Source organism: Rutidosis leptorrhynchoides, chromosome 4, assembly GCF_046630445.1.
Source record: "Rutidosis leptorrhynchoides isolate AG116_Rl617_1_P2 chromosome 4, CSIRO_AGI_Rlap_v1, whole genome shotgun sequence".
Lineage (NCBI taxonomy): Eukaryota > Viridiplantae > Streptophyta > Magnoliopsida > Asterales > Asteraceae > Rutidosis > Rutidosis leptorrhynchoides.
In genome coordinates, this window is record NC_092336.1 from 91,733,782 (window position 1) to 91,754,283 (window position 20,502).

The following is a 20,502-nucleotide window of genomic DNA, read 5'->3' on the forward strand; positions in this document are numbered from 1 at the left end:
TCGCTAAGAGAGGCATACCACTACCACATGAGCTACAACACATTGTGTTAATAATATACATACTTTTGTTTGTCTATGCCACCGATAGCTTTTGTGACATTTTTTAAACTGTTTGGTTAAGGTAAATCATTGTAAAAATTACATAATTACTCGGTGACTCATCTCTAGAATGTTAGCTAGAAAGATAAACTAATTAAAAATATTATATAAAAATATAAAAATGCTAGTGTCATCCACGAAGAGTCATTGGTTCGTAGTATCTAAATGACCTTAGGGAGCGCTGATGATTGAACAGTACACATCAATGTGCATTTGGGAGCAAAACCGTGATAATATCAAGGGTTGTACCTTATCATTTCAACTGAAATTAACTGAAACAGAGGATACTTTCAAATCAAACGTACAGAAACACATACATTCACTATGATAATTTAATTTGTGATTTTACTGCTGAAAACACTAAATGCAATCGTCTTATTCGTCTTATCCTTGTAAAACATTTCATGATCCTAGACACAAATTGAGTGGGATATTTACATTTCATATTTCATATTTCATATTTCATAAACAGATTATAACAAACACTAAAAGGTATCGAAATACGTTCAGCCTATGACCATGGATAGATCCATTACCTGTTTACCTCACAAATACAGGTTTGCATCACATATATCACCAATAAGAAAGCTTCAAGTGACACTCAATATTACAAAATAAAAAATAAAATAAAAAAAAGGTAACAGCACACTTGCACAACACAACACATGCTGTTTTATTAACTGATACAATTGATATAACCTTAAACTACATCTAATCAATAGAATCAGAAGTGAATTATTAGTTCTAAAAGCCACCCCATTAACCTCGCCACATATGACACCCCGAATCGAGCTTGCTTTTCTTGCAGCTCTAATAAAAAACATTACTGTTTGCGCCTACTAACCCCATTTAACTGGTTAGCTTTGTTATCTTTTCTTGCACCGTTTGATGATCGTATTATTATTTCTATGATCACTTCCTCAAGTTCAATTCGTTACAAAGGCTTGTAATATCAGGAACTACACCTCCATTTTGATACCTTGTAATTCCATCTCCAGCAAGATCATTAAGTAACTGTGCCGGATCTTTGGCTCCACCATGCGAAAGAAATTTTGTTCTAATAGCACAACCCGTCTCTAATGATAATGGGTCGTCTTTGCATACTCTTTCCCAAATAGTCGATGCAAAACATTTTGCATACAAGTAGCTATAGTAACCTACACAATTCAAGTTACTGCTAATATTGATACAAAATTTACAAAATGGGAGCAAAATGAAACAGGTGACGATTCATACACCACTATATGTACTTTATATTGTTGTACAGTACAACTATATAAAGCATATTTGGTGGTGAACGGCTAAGAACTAGTGGTGTACGAATCACTGCCCAAATGGAAACATCACATAACTAATTTAATCATTCTATTGGTGTGGTATCTTTTTTATACAAAATGCCTTTTATACTTATATCAGTCAACGCAAGTGTGGTTAAGAAACAAAACATTTTTGATTATTTATACTGATTGCAGTTAATGTTTAAAATGACAACTAAAATGTACCTGCACCATAATATAGTAGGTGGTTGAATCGAGTTTGCCAATGTGTACCCTCGACATGTGTCCAATTGGTATGTTGTTTTCTCAGATCCTCAACAACTGAAGTGGTATCAATTGGTGATGATGTCTGAGAACCATATAGCGTTTGGTCGACCAATGCATAAAATATCTGAATGATAAAAACATAAAATAGGTATCAGAATCAATTATCTTATCTTACAGATCAACATAAATTAAGTATCCGAAAGAATAAAGTTGTGACCTGCTGTTGTAATTCCATTGCTGCAAACATCTTTTTGGCTCCTCGCATTGACTCAACAAGTTTCTCGGGAATTATATCACCAGTTGAATAATGCCTGGCAAATGTCTTCAGGACTCGATAATCCCATGCATAATACCTAATTGATTAACCAAAACAGAATAGGTATTAGTAAAATAATTAAAATAAATTCCAATATCATATCACACGATTCACACAAGGTGTTTAAAATTACATTTTTTGAAGCTGATTATTTAACAATACATTTTTGGAACTTACTCAAATAGGTTTGAAGGAGTTTCAGCCATGTCAAAAGCGACTCGGGTACCTGAAAAATGTTGATAATCCTGCAAATTTGCAGATGAGAATCATAATAGGATATTTCATAAAGTGAAGTTTTTGCAAGAGGATCGAAGTGCACATACTGTTCTTGAAAGCAATGAATGAAGTGCATGCCCAAATTCATGAAAAAGGGTATCTACATCGGAGTGGTTAAGCCTGTGCGATTTTGAAAAATTGCAAACAAGAGCTATGACCTGCAAAAAAAAAAAAAAAAAAAAAAAAAGAATAAAGATAATAAACGCGTTCTGTCAGGACTCAGGAGCGTGTAGTTCATCAAATTTGATATATCAACAATATAAGATCGAATTAAAGTTGTAAAAGTCATTAGTCGAGGACTAGTAGGTCAGGACCATGTAGGGACTATTCGGCCAAGTCGAGACTAGTCGTACGTTGACCAACTATAACTTTGACTGAACTTGACCAACTTTGACTTTGACTAAATTGACCTACTTTGACCGATTAAATCTGACTTTTTGAACTAATCAATCCGATTTACCGACTAAATTGGACTTTTGACAACTTGGCCGAATAAATCAACTAAGTAAGAGACTAATCGGACTACTTCAAAATCCCAACTAGTCGGGTTATAGTCGGTTGACTTTCACAATCATCCATCGACTTATTATTGTAAGTCAATCATACTTAACACGGCAATCATCTATTAAACTGGAAAATAAAAGAGTGGACAATAACTAGTGGTAGGTTAACCAGAGTGGTCTGTTTGCTCTGTACTATTATTGACCCATTTTAACCCAAACCTGCCCAACCTACCCATATAGCAAGGGAAGGCTTGTTTGCCTTCTCTTATAATTCACATACATATATATACGAGTGTCTCTTTTGTTATAATCCTATCGGAATCAGTGTGTATGCCGCCGTACACGTTTATTTATGAGTAAATAAAATTGATTAACGGACAAAATAAAACATACTGGTAGCTGGTATTCTGTTTTCGAAACTCTCCGCCCTCCTCGTATGGCAAAGTGAGCGCAACCAGGATATTTTCCTACTCTAGAATTTAGATCAAGGTATATGTACCCCAAATCACCCTGAAAAATAATACAACGATTTTATAAGGAAAGGAGAAATTAAGACATCCAATGTAATTAAGTCAGAATATATAATATGATATGATATATTTCAAGTATATTTCAAGTAATTAAATCAGAAATAAATGTGAAAATATAAGTGCACCTCGTTAGGATGATGAAGGGCCATCTTCAACACATCTGGATGCCATGATTCACCAGGTGCAATAGGAACATTAACAAATTTCATGCCGAACATCGAGTCGACCATAACTTTAAGACCCTCGATACATTGTGATAAAGAAAAATAAGAAGTGATAGCCTGAGTAAGGATATAAAATAAGATTGATATTGGGCAAGGGGAAAAATGATAACATAAAGACTTCATTAATGGCTTTAAATTAAGTAATTAACAAAGGAAAAAAAAAAAGTGATAACATACTGAATAGTCCAAGTTGTAAGCAGATGATTTCATTAATCTTGTGAAGTATGCTTCATCCCATGGCTCTAATGCTAGATGTTGTTGGCCATTTTTTCTCCTTTTGAAGTCACAGATAGACTCAAATTCCTACCATATAAATAGTAATGTAAGTACGATATATGATAGAAACCAGGTTCGGGTTAGTACATATATACAACAGGTCTAGTTGGCTGGCACACAAATACAGTTCTTTTTAGTGTAAACTATATGCAGCTACGTATTAATAATCGTTACATAAACAATAAGAGAATAGGTTAATGTATTTCAACATAATGATTTATGAGGATTCATTATTATCGGGTCCACTTTAAATGAGTCAACAGTACAACCCATTTGCATTATAACCTCGTTTTCCAACTCTACCCATCAAACCCATGACAGAAAGAAAAAGAGAAATCTATACCCAAATTGAACCATTTGGGTAATGGGTCCAAAAAGTCATAACTAAATGGAACCCATTTCTTGAAGAATGTTTTAACAAATAGTACCTCAGCTGCTTTTGACCGTACAGTTTTACTCAGCTCCACTAGAAAGGACGATACAACATCTGGTGATAAAGCCATATTTGAATGTAAAGCATAGTCAACATAAGATCTATACCCCATTATCTGCATGCATTTAAAAAGCCAAACGGTTTGTCAAGAGATTTTCTCACAAAAGCAAATACCCACTTGTGAAAAACAAATCATATGAACATTTGGAGTGACTAGCACCTCACATGTCTATCCACACCATAGAAAACAAATAATGGGCTAAAAATATTGTTTATGATTAATGATTATGATAACAACTTCTGTTCATATTATATATAAAATGCAAAACATCAATTGACATGGCAGCAATTTACTTCATTTTATGTGGACACTAGCAGAACTTATCCTTTCGGGACATACAGAAAGAAAGAAAAATTAAAAGTGTCATGTGATATATACATACATACATACATACATACATACATACATACATACATACATATCTATTTATGTCTGTAGGCATGTATGTAAGTGTGTAGGTACGTATGTACATATATATGTATGTGCAAGTATACCAAACTGTTTGATGTACTGTATACAATGTTGAGAAGAACTTGTAAGAGAAGACAAGATACAACAAGAACGAACCTCGGAAATTTCATGACGTGCAGCAATTAGATTATCAAGAACGGCAAGATTGGCACGTGGTACAGAGTTACTTTTGATATATGTCATTTTTCTTACCTGGAAAGAATTAAAATACAAATATGAAAAGCCACATCCACCTAAGAAACAGCAAATGTGATATGAAAAAGTACTCGAGTTTTGCAAGCATCATACATGGCTTTTTGCAAGAAAAAATCATCGTTATTGAAAAAACAGCAGTACACTTAGGAACAAATTTTATTGGATGAACAGTGGAAATCCACAGGCAAGAATACTAACATGTTTGGACCTTGTGGTCTAGCTTATTAAAGTAGAGTGCTTTCTTTGAGTTTTGCATGTATGATAGTTTGTTTCCTTCAAAATTTCCTGTTTAGAAACTTAATAATTCAATATGTTGACTGGTTAATCAACACGACACATCTTAAAGCGATCAAGCTAAAACTTCAACTTTTCCAAAAGATATATTAAACTTAACAGCGCCTATATTCCGAACTTGTTAGTTGATGTGCTTAAATTTACTTTATTTAAACATCAATACAGTGGGGATGTTTCTATTACAAGTAGTTGTAGTTGTAGTTGTACTTGTACTCAACCTCATCATCAGATGTCCATTGCAACACTGCAGACACGGTGCTCGGTTCGGTTACTATTCGGAACCCTTTTTCTCTGATATTAAATCTTGAACCAGATGAACTAGAACGATTAACAGGTTTAACAAGATGTTGCAAGTTCTTTGGAATACGTGATGATGGATATATATCCACGTGACCCGGATCCTTGGCTATATTTTCATTGTACCTGATAAAAAAAAGTCAATCAAGTAACATATGAAGCATCAAATATGAAACAATGTGGAATACATTCACTTACTGTGCACAGCATTTGGCAATTTCAACATTTAGCTGACTCACTCGATCTTTCTTTTCTGTTTTAGTCATACAATGATCAGTAGTCAATACATATACTTGACAAACATATTATTATAAAACAGAGTGAACAAAAAGACCTTCACATAGATGAATTCCACCCTTCTCAAAATCAATGCGAAGGTCACGAGCAACTCTTTTAGCTTCCTCATTTGTCAAAGTATTATCCTTGTCAGCTTTCAGCACCGCATCATAAAGAGTAAGATTCGTATTGAGATACTGTATGCCAAGGATCATGGATACAACAAATTATTTAAAGTGATCACTAAATGACATCAAGGTGTTCCGAAAACAGAGCTACCATACATCGTGTAATAACTAAAATGGCCCATCTAGTAAATGTTAAACAGTAACAAACCAATTATCTAACTTGTCACCTCACATGTAGATATTCGTTAATCCTAATTGACGCCTTTAAGGCCTCGTCCACAAATTCCCTGTATACCAACAAAATATCAATCAAAACAACAAAAAGATAAAGATGCCAACAACAACTGCCAGAACATGTACTCAAATCAAGATCGAGTATAAAGAAAAACCTGTCTGGATGTGTATTTCTACAAAGTTCAGCAGAATCCACAACTTGACATACCTATATCATTATACATTGACTCAATAAGAAGTTAAAACTACACATAAATAGTTCTCTAAATGAAGAACATTTGATAGAATATCATAATTACATTATGTTCATACATCTCATCTCAAATACGATACAGAAAGCGGGATGATGTTGTCATTTATTAATTAGCTAATCAAAACTCCCAGTTAATAAAAATAATTGGATGAATTTATAATTTCATATTTTTTGATATATCGAAAAGATAGTCAATAACTTATCTTATCAACCATTCATCAAAGAACCTTATTTAGTCTTGTATCAATACTAAAATTTATCGTTGATTGCTTCACACATATGGGTTGATCAAGAGTATATATCATATGTCAATGTGTACTAGTTTAACCTCAAATTTCAATAAGGTTTCACTGAATGAGTTAATGTACGATTATTAACCGTTGCATCTAAAAAAATAATAATCCAACTAGTCAATTTCGTATGGCCGTTCTCGCCAATTGAACAGGTTTTTACTTTTTGTATTACAAAAATACGGAGTATGAAACAACTACGAAGTTTTTTATTTCTGGATTAGTGAGGAAACCCCTATGAATGAGCACATTGGCTCCCCCATAGTGGGTAAACCTCGGGTAATCAAGCCCCCGATCGCGAGACCTGTACGGGGTGAATTGCACATTATGAGCACAATAACACCTTTTATTTATTATCATTTTGGGTTTTAACATGAATTGAAAAAATAAAAGAGAGTTCTTGAACCACAAAAAGGGAAACAAATAATAGGAGACTAAGAGTTGCTAGTACTACATGCTGAATTTTGAAAACTAACCACAAGCTTTGATTAATAAAGTTAAACTAATTGGATATACTTACAGTGTTTGATATTTCATCCATGGCATTTATAATTTCAGAAGATGAAGGCATTGAAGAAATGTATCCAACAAGCTCATTAGACCTGTCAAATAACACACACGAATTAATTAAAATTTAAAATACATAACATAACATAACATAACATAACATAAAAGAGTAATTGTATAACCTTATTTTTTCGGTTTAATTTACAATTAATTGATTTCACTTTAATATTTTACCTTTCAATAGCGTCATCTACAATACGTTGAAAACCTTTAGGGTTTCTCAAATGATTGCATCCATATAAACCAGTCTCTTCCAATTGATGCGCCGCGAGTGAAAATATCTGACGGTTTTGGGAGGTGGAGATGAGGCTTAAATAGGCTCGGCGGATGAGCACAGCCATGATGAGGTTATGGTAGCGGTGGCGCCGCCGTGGTCACCGGAGATCGAATAAATACGAACACGAGTGAATTTTTTACTCCTTTATTTTATTTTTGTACGGAGTACTTGATTTTAAGTTTCGAGAAAGGTTAAATTTGTGAAATGACAAAATTAAGCGGTCATAAAGTTTTTTTACATGGATGACCCTCATGTTGTGTGGTTGGTTCCCTACACTAACGATCATTAATTAAAGTCCACTAAATGTACGATCGTTAATTAAAGTCCGCTAAATGTTTACATGTGCTCCTCACATAAGTGTATTTTTGTCCTTTAAAGTTCCTTTCTTCTTATTAACTAAAATCATTTTCTAAGTAATAAAACATATCTTCATTTTTATCCCTACCAAACGAGATAGGAAATGAAATTAGAATCATTGTTTTTGAATTTCTATGGTTTATAATTTGATAAGATAAAGATAAAAAAATATGTTAGATTATTTAAATGGGTTTGAATTGATAGGGAGAAATGGAACTTAATTATGTGTTGTGAAATTGTACAGTCGACTGTACTTAGATTTTAGAAAGAAAAAAAAATATGCATTTGGTGTTTGTGCTTTGTGTCAAACTGTATAGGTATCTCTAGATATTTTTTAAATTTGGTTTGTCACTTTGGTTTGGACGTGTAGCGTGATTGGTCGCTGATGCTAACAACCGTTAATTTTTCTGTTGAATTTTATCAAGCGCCTTGCATGTAAGGGTATTTTCATCTTTTTAGGTAAAAGTAATTTGGTAAAAATAAGCCCTAATTTATCCTTATTTTTAATTAATTAATTAAATTAATGTAGTACCGAAAAATCTAATCTTCTTTTCAATGGCGGTGACGAATGTGCTTGACCTCTCTTAATATCTCAATTACAATGTGTACATAAATCCCAAGACATTAGAAGAAAAATGAAATTATGAGTTCTGAGTGGGATTGTTTTGAAAATTTTATGGATGAGATCGAAAGGATTAAGTAATTTGAGTTACCGGGTAGTTGTTGTGTTTATAGCACAAGCCTTCATTTGTTCTCTTCTTGGTTTGGTGGTTCTAATTTTGAAAAATTTTAAGTATCATTGTGGTGGTTTTGTTTATATGTTGCTTTTTTGGTTTGGCTATATAGATAGATTTTAATGTCCATTGTTTTTTTCCGATGCTTTGTTTTGATTTAGTTGGTAAGGTTTGGTTGTGGTTTCGTTATGTTCTTACTTCAGGGTATGTTTCTATTGGGCCTCCTTTAATAAATAAATAATGTATAGTCAATTGATTATATTCCTACATTACTTTGTTTATAATTTCCATCCAATTTATTTATTTTCTTGTGACTTTAGGCTAGTTTTCATTTTAATTAATGCCGAACAACTCTAACATTTTTTAAATTAAGTATTTTTTATTTTTTTGCTTTTAAAAAACTTTTTTATTTCATAGTTAAAACTAGTTGTCGAACCCTCGGCGGGGTTCGGTTTTTAATGTATTTTATTGTGTTTAGTGCGAGTGAAAAATCAAAGTATATGAAAAGTACTCTAAATATTTAGCGTTTTTTAAAGAGCGTTTGTTTTGCGTATCGTTAGTGACATTGTGTTCGTAAAATTATTTCGAGTTTAACGATGGTGTCGGAAAAATTTAACTGGTTGCGAGCGAGAAGATATAACCCGTTGAATATTTGAGTGGAGTTTATTTAGGATATTTTATGAAAGTTTTGATTTGACACTTTAACCCCTTGTTTTGGGAGGCTGATTTTAATTTTTGAACAAAGTGTGGGGGGTATTTGTAGTGTTGGTTAAAAGAAAGGGAAAAAAAAGTGAAAAGATGAAAATGCCCTTGAAAGTATTCATCATGTTTGGCAAATAGATAGTATATTAATATTAATATTAATAATAATTAATATTAATAATAATATTAATTAATATTAATATTAATATTAACAATATTAATATGAATATTAATAGTAATTTTCTTACAAGTGACTATCGGTGTATCATTGATATTATAAAATGTCAGACTATTTTGTCTTTATATAAAGTGATTATTCTTAACTTACAACACATATTATTTAGCGTGTGGTTGGATGAAATAGCTGAAGCTGGAACTTATGAGTTAAAATTGGAGCTGAAATTTATTTTTAAAGTTGCTAGTTGGAGTTTATTATTTTTATAAGTGTTTGGTAAACTAGCTAGAGCTTATTTTTCAGTTCATAAGTTCTATTTTTTTTCATAAGCTACTAGAAGTAGCTTATTTTTTAAAGAGCTTATGATTTTCATAAGCTCCACTTTTTATGTCTACTAAACAAAACTTATGACTTAGAGCTTATTAAAATCATAAGCTCAAGCTCCAATAAACTCACATAAGCTCCAATAAGATGTCTGCCAAACACACCCTTAACCTTAAAATATTGGTGTATTGGTGATGACCTGACTTTTCATAAGGGATGTCAGGGGTTTGATCTTAAGAGCTGCAAAACAATTCCCTTTGATATTACCTGCCCATTTCATGGGTTTCGGAGATTGCGGATGTCTTGCGTTCGAGCCTCACCCGTGGGTTTTACTACACGCGATGGCTGTATGGATTCGCCGTGGGTTATCTAATGAGGGGCGGTAGGACTGTAACCTTCGTACCAGGAAATGATCGGGTGTGGGTCTCAACTTTCGTTAGTTGCATTAATACACACCCAAAACCATGTTTTGAGGCATAACAATATACAATAAAATCGTCATTGCCTTCGGGAAGGGATAATATAAGAGCGATGGTTAACTTTTTCTTTAGGGTTTGAAACGCTGTCTCTTGTTCGGTCGCCCAAATGAATTTTCTTTCCTTTGTGAGTTAATGCGGTCAAAGGACGCGCAATCAAAGAGAAACCTTCGATGAACCTACGATAATAACCGGCGAGACCTAAAAATTGACGAATATGAGTGGGGGTAGTGGGAGTTTCCCACTTGCTAATGGCTTCGATTTTCGCGGGATCGACTTTGATACCTTGATCGCTTACAACATGGCCAAGAAATTGAACTTTCTTTAACCAAAATTTGCACTTAGAGAATTTGGCATAGAGTTGCTCTTGTCTCAAGAGCTCAAGCACGAGTCAGAGGTGTTGTTTGTGTTCTTCTTCGCTTTTTGAATAGATTAAGATATCGTCTATGAATATGATAACGAATTTATCTAGGTACGGCTTGCATACACGATTCATAAGATCCATAAACACGGCAGGTGCGTTAGTTAAACCGAATGACATCATAAGAAACTCATAATGACCATAATGAGTTCGGAACGCAGTCTTAAGTACATCGCTCTCCTTCACCCTCAACTGGTGATAACCTGATCGCAAATCAATCTTAGAGTAAATGCTTGATCCTTGCAGCTGATCGAATAGATCGTCAATCCTGGGAAGGGGATACCGGTTCTTGATTGTCAACTTGTTTAATTCGCGATAATCGATACACATACGGAAAGATCCATCCTTCTTCTTTACGAACAAAACGGGAGCGCCCCAAGGCGAAGAACTTGGTTGAATAAACCCACGGTCTAGCAATTCTTGCAGTTGACTCTGCAACTCTTGCATTTCGGTTGGTGCAAGTCGATAAGGTGCGCGAGCTACAGGTGCAACTCCCGGCACTAGATCAATCTGAAACTCCACTGATCTCGGTGGGGGTAATCCCGACAACTCTTCTGGAAAGACTTCGGGAAATTCGTTCACAATCGGTACATCCTTCACGCTTCTCTCCTCAGTTTCCAACTTCTTCACATGCGCCAAAATAGCAAAACTCCCTTTTCTCATGACCTTTTGTGCCTTCATACAACTAATAAGGTTCAGCTTTGGGCTACATCTCTCCCCGTAAACAATTAATGGCACACCGTCTTCGCGAGGTATACGAATAATCTTCTCTCCACAGATAACTTCTGCTTTTACTTTGGACAGCCAGTCCATACCGACTGTCACGTCAAAGCTTCCCAACTTAATGGGTATCAAATCAATCTCAAAATCCACACCAGCTAAGTTTATTATACCTCCCCGGCCAATTTGGTCAACTTTCTCAAGTTTCCCATTGGCCACTTCGACAAGAATACTCCCATCCAAAGGAACTAATGACCAATCTATCTTAGAGCAAAAAATGTCTACATACATAACTCCTATCGGCACCGGTATCAAACAAGACAGAAGCTAATAGTTTATTGATAGAGAATGTACCTGTAACCAAGTCAGGATCCTCGCGGGCATCTCTGGCGTTCATGTTGAAGACTCTTCCACGTGCTGGCCCGCCATCATTCTTCTTGTTAGGACATTCATTCTTGAAGTGACCCTTCTGGCCGCATTCAAAGCACTTCTTTAGCCCATTCGGATTTGTTCTCACAGCTGGGGTGTTGATCATACAATCTTTGCCGATGTGTCACTTCCTCTTACATTTTTCACATACCACATTGCAGTACCCAGTATGATGCTTATAGTATCTCTTGCACTGAGGAAGGCTACCTTTGTAGTTTGGGTTAGGGTTCCTCCATTCATGGTTTCCCCTAAAGTTCTCATGTCTCTTGACTGAATTCTGATCAATACCATTTCCCTTATTTCCATCCCACTTGCGTTTCCCATTACTTGCTCCCGATTCTGATTTCACCTTCTCTGGCTCTTGACGAATAACCTGATCCATCAAGGTGTACGCCATGCGCATAGCTTTCGGGACACTTGCTGGTTTCGAAGAAGTGACATTTCCCTGGATGTCTTTGGGAAGTCCCCACATATACCGTTCCAACCGTTTGAACTCAGGAGTAACCATTATGGGGCACATCAAAGCTAACTCCAAGTACCTCCAGTTATAGCCATCAAGGTCAGTTCCTATGACCTTCAATTCCCAAATTTCCGCTTCCATCTTCTGAATTTCGGTTCTGGGACAGTACTCCTCTATCATAGCCCGCTTAAACTCCTCCCATGGTGTTGCATAAGCTTCATCAATTCCCTGAGCCTGGGAAAGTGTGTTCCACCATATCAGAGCGCCATCCGACAGTGTGCAGGATACGAACTTAGTCATGTTTGCGTCAGAGCAGTTTCTAACGCGAAATACCAATTCTAATTTTTCAAACCATCTAGTTAACCCAACTGCCTACTGAAATTTTGTGGCTTGCAGCTCTGAAATTCCTTGTAAGCGCACCCATTCTGAACGTTCTGGTTAGCCAGCGGAGTTTGTGCAGGGCTGGCATTTGCCATAGCTATGGCCACTCGAGCAGCTATCATTTCCTCAATTTGTGCCGCAGTGGGTGTTCCTCTCGTCATCGATCTTCCAAACAAAAATTTCTACTTAAGTCAAAATCCATTATTCAATAATTCATAAAGTCATAGTAATATGGTAATCAATTATATAATCCACACAATACATGTTAACTAGGTATGGAAAACTAGTTACAGATAACACAAAAACCATCATATAATATCTTAAATAAAATGCCGTACAATAATTCAAACAACATTAATTCCATTCATAATAAGAAAAAGTTGCATACAACTTCATAAGTTTTCGTACAATACTTGAATGAAAGCATGAAACTACTAACGGAAATACATAATGAAATCTAATACAACAGTCCTATGGTGATGGTGGATAAATGATGTCCATCATATGGGACACCTGGTCCTCGAGCTCAGTCACTCGGGCACGTAGGGCACGCACTTCCCTCATCAGCTCCTCGATGGTGGGAGGTGCCGGTGGGGCAGGTGGTACAGATGGTCCAGGTGGTGCAGATGTAGCACTAGAAGTAGATGGCACAGTACGGGAGACCTTACGCACAAATGGATCAGGAGGATACGGCACAATCCGCTTACGGGCGGTGACCCTAACCAACTGTCCTTGTGTATTCACGAATGGCTTGCCTCCATTTACCCCTAGAATAACAGTACCGTCATAGTGGTAACGCTTCTTCGGTGGGGTAGAAGGTGGCGGTACAGGCTCCTCCTCGGAGTCCTCCTCAGAATCCTCCTCGGGATCCTCCTCGCTGGTCTCATCTGATGATGAACTGTCCGAGTCGTCTGAAGGTGGTGCAGGTACATCACGTACAGGAGAATAGGTCCGGCCGGTGGTCATGATCCGATGTCTGCCAGGTGGAATTGGCACAACTCGTCTGTCAGCGGTGCGTCTGACCCAATGTCCACGTTCGTTACGAAATGGACTGCCCCCTTTTACCCCAGGGATCACGGTACCATCGGAATGATGCTGTGGCCCCGGGAGACTAGGGCTGGGTGGAGCTGGGATCTCCTCGGAATCCTCGTCACTGTCAGAGATGACCATTAGGTCAGGTGAGTGACTACTATCCCCAGAAGACGAATCGCCAGAGTCGTCGGAGGGTAGCGGTGACGGGATCGGTGAGTCAGCAACAACAGTAGGCGAAGTAGCAGATGAATCTGAATCACTCTCCAAGTCAATGATAATAGGCGGTATGTCCGACATCTGAACAAGAAAAAATAACTTTTTCCATGTCAGTAAGACATATAGCAAGCATGTATCAGACACAATAACTACAACAGCCTAGATCATCTACGGCAGTACATGGCATGGCAATAACAGTATCATACAGAAGTATCATGCAAAAAGCAGATAATGGCATGCAGTAGTGAGAATAAACAGTGGCATACGACAATAACATATAGCAGTAAAAGTAAACAGTAGCATGGAGTAGTTCCGCCGAAACAAGTAAACAAGCAAGTTGTAGATTAGTCCTATTAGTGAATCCTACTCGACTCGGTCAAGACACACTAATGCAACCTAATTCCCTACAACCATTGCTCTGTTACCAAATGTGATGCCCCGTACAAAATCAATGTGTACGGATCATCAACAATAGGTCCATTACATGGTTACAACACTATATGCTGTTTTAAAACAAGTTTTGAATTCATGAAAAGATAACATTTTTACCAACGTCAAATGTTTTACAAAAGATAACGTGCTTCTATGAATAGGAAGCATTAACATAAGTACGTGACACTAAGGTCATTACAAAGCCATAGATCGAAAATAACATAAGTTGTGAATGCAAAATAAAAGTTCCATGATTGAAACATCTCTAGACAATGCAGCGGAAGTCTAACACAGCGAGTCTATAACAGCAAGTCTATAACAGCGGAAGCAACAACGTCTAAGCACCTGAGAAATAACATGCTTTAAAATGTCAACACGAATGTTTGTGAGCTATAGTTTTATTGTAATCAACAATGTAATGTAGACCACGAGATTTTGTATTCAAAACAGTATGAAAAGTATATGCTTAACCGTGGGCTCTTGGTAACTAACTTAACATAAAATAATATATCACCCCCTAAAAGTACACTTGGCGAGTGCGTTAAAACAGACGAAGTATTAAACACCCGTTAAATGCTAGTGCAACTAGCCTGAGTGGGGATGTCAAACCCTATGGATCCATATCTAAGATTCGCGTTCACCGATTCATAAACCAATGACTAAACGTTACAGAGCTAAGGGGAAAGTTTATGCCGTTATGTCACCCACACATATATAAAGTTAAAGTACTCATGTCTAGTTTGTTAAAACATAAAAAAACGCATGTATTCTCAGTCCCAAAAATAGTTAAAGTAAAAAGGGAGCTATAACTCACAGTGAATGTGCGTTAAAGTCAATACGAAAAAGTAAGTAAGTAGTAAGTCGGTCCGAGAGGTCCTCAACCTAAGTCAAAGGTTACTAAGTCAGTAATTCGTCCCCAAAAGTTTAAAAGTAAATAAGTTAAGTCTTAAGTATCATCATCATCATCATCATTATACGTAAAAGATAAAGTAAGTTTTCAACAAGAATAGAGATCTAAACGAAAGGTTGAATTTGATCAGCTGCTACGACCTCTATACAAACTGAAATGACACGCGGACAGTGGCCAAGGCTCCGTTTGTGAGTCCTCTTACCGCTATCCAATTTTCAGATCCTAACTCGATGTCGTTTGCCGTGGCGACGGTTCAAGCGCGAGTAGGTCAGAAATTTCAGCACGTTGTTACGAAGGCGTAGTAATTTTCGGAAGGCTATAAATCCTAAACCGTATATCGGATTTAGGCAAGTCTTAAACGAAAAGTCATCTACTCGAACCGAACTATCTAGAAATAAACTCTCCAGAAGTCCCTGGAGTCTGATCAGACCCTGAAAAATAGAAAACAAGTGCTCTGGTGGGCTTCTTGGTGTTTGATGCTCATCACGGTTCTCATCCTTGATGCGTATAAGCCTCAAGTGTACAACTCTTGATGTTTTAGTATCACTTTAACCAAGGTTTAACCATAAACACACAAAGTCAAGACTAAGAAATGAAATACAACTCATTTGAGAGTTTGAGCAAGATGATGAACCAAAGTTACATCAAGTTCTTAGTTTTGACACAAGTACAAGTTCTATTAAGCTATAAACTTTGATTCAAACTAAATAAGCAAGACCTCAAGTTATAGAACTTAGATATTAGCTAAATATTAAAGACCTTAGACTAAAAAGTCTAGATCTTATGTTCTTGATGAAACCCTAAGTTATAGAACTTAGGCTTTCAACTTTTACAAAACCTTAAGTTATAAAACTTAGATTTTTGCAAAGTAAAATGAATGTAAGCTTATGAGCTTTTGTTTAAACAAGTTAGATTACTATAAGTTACATAACTTAGATCAAACTTATATGAGTGAAAGTTATAAGCTAGAAAGCTTAAACATTCTTGTTCTTGAACATTCAAAGTTAGACTTTGGTTACAAGATGTATGAGATCAAAGTTATCAAGTAATCTTTAACCAAGAAAACATATACAAGTCAAAATACATAAGAACAAAAAGAAAATTAAAGCTAGTAATAAACAAGTTCAAGCTTGGATTCTTTACATAAAGAGATATCAAGCTAGAAGCTTGAATGTTCATAAAATAAACTTCAAGTTTCCAATACTTGAACAAAAAGGAAGATCTTAAAGTATTTGAAATTTAGATCTTTACAAATTTTCATGTAGAACTAAAAGCTACAAAGCTTTGATCCTTATTCTTGCTTCTTCATCACAAGGGATTGAAGCTTGCAAGATATTATAAGGATTCAAGTTACAAAACCAAAATCCAAGAACATTAAAGATGATAATGATTTTGATTTTTAGAAAGAAAGAAAGAAAAGAAATAAGTTTCAAACTTACAATTTGAGAGAGAATTCTAGAGTGAGAATGTAGAGAGAAGTGTGTGTTTGAGAAAATGAATGAAGTTTGTGTATTTAACAAAGAAAGAAAAGGAAAAAAATATATAAAATGGTGATGGGGGAGGTGGTGGCCGACGGTCACCAAGGGTGGGGATGAGGGGGACCATTGGCTTGGCATGGGTGGTTGTACAAGGTGATGTTGGTATGTTGGGTGGCATGGTGGAATGAGGTTAAATGTTGTAAGAAGGTACATAAGCATGCTTAGAGATTTTGTCTTAATATTAAATGGGTTTTGTCTTATGTTACATGGGCTAGCTAATCCATTAACTAGCCCACAAAAATGAGTCTATTAAGTTGAGTAGGTTGGGCCTTTAATAAGCTAAGTCCAATAAGGTGTTAAGCCCACTAATACTAACTAATGTGCATTAGTAAACACTAAGCGTAATTAAGAAACCATCAAGCCAAGTAATTGTCATTAATAAATAACAACTATGATTAAGTAGTCATAGCGCTCCAATTATGACAAAAGTTTAACGTGTACCAAGTACGTAGCGTGTTTTAAACGACAAGTGACACTAACGGTCATAAATGCATTCGAGGATCAAGTTAAGTAACTAAGTACTTAATAACACGTAGTAAGGCATTACGAAAGTAATTAACATGAATAATGATCCCAGAATATAATCTAACCCAGTACGCACAAATACGCAGTTTCGTGAAAGTATAAAGTATAATTAAAAGTCAAAAAATTCGGGTCGTTACAAATATCACATAACCTATAGGGAAAAAGAAGGAAAAAAGAAAATAAAAAAAAATCAAATATCAACGTTTGGACAATGGTTTCGGAAAAAAACGCCACGAGAAATGCTAGTTCTATGTAAAAACACTGAAGAAACGTTACTATTCCATATGTAGATGTTCTAACATAGATGTTTAGGAAATTACTAGTTTTGTTTTTATTGAATTCAACTAATATGCATCAGTGTTGCAAAAATCAGAAAACTCGACCGATTTCTCGGGGAGAAATCGGTTTGACCTCCCTACCGAGAACTCGTTTTGGAATCGGCCAAAAAATTGGTCAAACCTCGAAAAATCGGTCAAATCTCGAAAAAATTGGGCAAATCTCGGAAAAATCGGTCAAATCTCGGTAAAATCGGTCAAATCTTGAAAAAAACTCGGTAAAATCTCAAAAGTCAATAAAAGTCAACCGCCGATAACTCCCCGAGTTCTCCGAGTTCTCGTTTTGGAGACCCTACCGAGAAATCCACGAGAACCGATTTCTGCAACCTTGATATGCATGCATCATCATATTAGACGTAATACCCATAACTATTTTCGCTCAAATAGATGCGCTATGTTGGTAAATGGTGAATCAACCAGACGAATTCTAAAGACTATTTAAATATTTATCATTGTATCATTGATTCGTTGTATCTATGTTTGTTGTTGTTATTGGTGCATGTAATCCCCAGCCGTAGAAAGCTTATCGTTTTAATACATTTCATGTAATAACCTACATTGGTGACTATTGATTATATATGTGTTTGTGTGTGCTTAATTTATTAAACAATCAATAAGTTAAACTGCATACACAGTCAACCGAGTGTGTCCACACAGTGGACTGACTGTGTGACTCAGTCGACCGACTGTCTTACACGGTTGACCGACTGTGCCTGACATGCAGTATATATACGGGTTGAAACCTACATTGTTACGCTACACATTCTATCAATCCTAATCGACTGGTATCCATTCCATTCAATCCCTAATACCAATTACCATCGAAATCGTTCGTTTAGGCTTCGTTCTAATCTAGATTAAACCTTAGGTTCGACCAATTCGAACCCAACGCAAATCGTATCTCGGTTTTAGTCATTTCTAGTGTATTCCGCCTCTAGTCACGATCATAAGCGACCTAAGATCCGTTCAAACATCGTCTACAAAGTGGTATCAGAGCTGGAGTCTCTGGTTTTACTTATTAAAATCATTTTTGGGTTAAGTTTTTTTGGTTTTTGGTGTTTTAATCCGTTTTTCAATTATTTTTCTGTGTTTTTGTATTATAGTAAAAGTGTTTGGTGTCAAATCTTGTTCTCTGTGTGTTTAGGAAAGTCCCCAACATTTTGGTTTAGGTGATCTCGGTAAAAATCGATCGAAAAATCGATTTTCCTCTAGAAAACCCTAAAAAATGACCAGCTATTGTCAATAACACACTCAGCCGTGTGAGTCTTGACATTCGACCGAGTGAGTGCCTCAATCGACTGAGTGAGTCAGCCAATCGACCGTGTTAGTTTTTGTTAAGCTGCATGAGTTTTACCTAGTCAATCGGCCGTGTGAGTCCAGACACCCGACCGTGTGAGTCAGACAATCGACCGAGTGACCTACACACTCGACCATGGGAGTTATAATACTAAAGTGAATTATAGTGACGAAGTGCTACCCGATTTTCTTCAGACACTCAACCGTGTGACCAAGACAATCGACCGTGTGACACAGACATTCGACCGTATGTCTATTTTACCAGAAATTAAATTTATTGTTAATCACACCTAATTAATCAAAATTTCGGACAATATTCAAGATGTGACTAATGAATATAGTGTTCTCATGATATCTCCTGGACTTCAAAAGATGTTACTTTCCGAGAATGAGTCGGGAACTTCAAATAAGGTTCCAAAACTAGAGAACCTTAAAGAATTTTTGGACTGGAAAGCTCGGTTTATGATTTACTTGAATGGAATGGACTCTAGGTTGTGGGAATTTATTGAGACTGAGTATGTGTGGCCAGAAGGAGCTGATGGTGAACCTAAAGAAACTTCACAGTTTAATTCAGCTGAACGTGAACAGTATTACTTGGAGTGTAAGTGTTATGCTCAGCTTACTCAGACATTGTCAAAGGACATTTTTCAGTAGTTTAAGAACAGAAACAAGACATCATATACACTTTGGATAGCTCTTCAGTAAGCCACAGAGGGTATTACAACTTACCTTGCAACTAAGGGTAAGGTTTTGAAAGATGAATGGAGAGTGTTTGTTGCTTTTCCTTTCGAGACTCTTGCACAGACTTTGTCTATATACCTTCTTCTTGTCTCTGAAATGACTGATTATGGAATTGAAGTGTTGGATACTAAGGCTATCAGGGTTTTGAAAGATGGCCTTCCTGAAAGATGGGATGCTGAAATTGAACGGATGCAGAACATGTACATTGCATCAGGTTGAACATTAACATTGACAGCCTTTACCTCCAAGCTTATGGAAAAGGATGTTCAAGTTGAAGCAAAAAGAAAATGACTTGGAACTGTAGCTGCTTCTTCCACTGTTGGGTCTTCATCGGGAGTACATGCTCCATTACAGTCCGCTTACATTTCAGCTAATGCTTCACAGACCTCGGCACCGCAGTCAGTGTCTGGGTACTTTCAAGCTAAATCTCAAACTCAAAACTCATCCGCTAAATTGATTGATTCCTCTCCTATACAAGAGAGTCAGACACCAGTGCTTAAGACTGAGAATATCAAGAAGAGGCCTCTAGAGTTGATTCAGGAGGATATTGTAGTGACCCGAACTTTTCCATGTTTATATATATTAAATAAAATTGTTATTTACATGATTAATTGTTTCCAACATGTTAAGCAATCAAATTTGTTAAGACTTGATTATTTGAAATGAGTTTCATGTAGACAATTGACCACCCAAGTTGACCGGTGATTCACGAACGTTAAAACTTGTAAAAACTATATGATAACATATATATGAT

The 20,502-nt window shown here is 36.1% G+C and overlaps 1 protein-coding gene across 2 annotated transcripts; it reads right to left on the reverse strand.

The window, feature by feature from the left end:
- Positions 1-716: 716 nt before the first annotated feature.
- LOC139839928 (mitochondrial intermediate peptidase, mitochondrial) lies at positions 717-7,684 on the reverse strand. Of its 2 annotated transcripts, none has more exons than XM_071830141.1 (17): positions 7,442-7,684; positions 7,221-7,302; positions 6,313-6,365; positions 6,156-6,210; positions 5,854-5,992; positions 5,718-5,772; positions 5,441-5,645; positions 4,830-4,925; positions 4,197-4,316; positions 3,670-3,795; positions 3,394-3,549; positions 3,132-3,248; positions 2,283-2,393; positions 2,137-2,204; positions 1,861-1,996; positions 1,602-1,767; positions 717-1,256 (listed from the first exon to the last, which is right to left on the reverse strand). In XM_071830141.1, exons 1-17 carry the CDS (start codon positions 7,606-7,608, stop codon positions 1,012-1,014), a joined length of 2,097 nt encoding a protein of 698 aa, XP_071686242.1. In that variant the 5' UTR covers positions 7,609-7,684; the 3' UTR covers positions 717-1,011. The 2 variants fall into 2 exon arrangements, with proteins under 2 accessions (XP_071686242.1, XP_071686243.1); XM_071830142.1 differs by having other exon boundaries at positions 1,030-1,246.
- Positions 7,685-20,502: the final 12,818 nt, after the last annotated feature.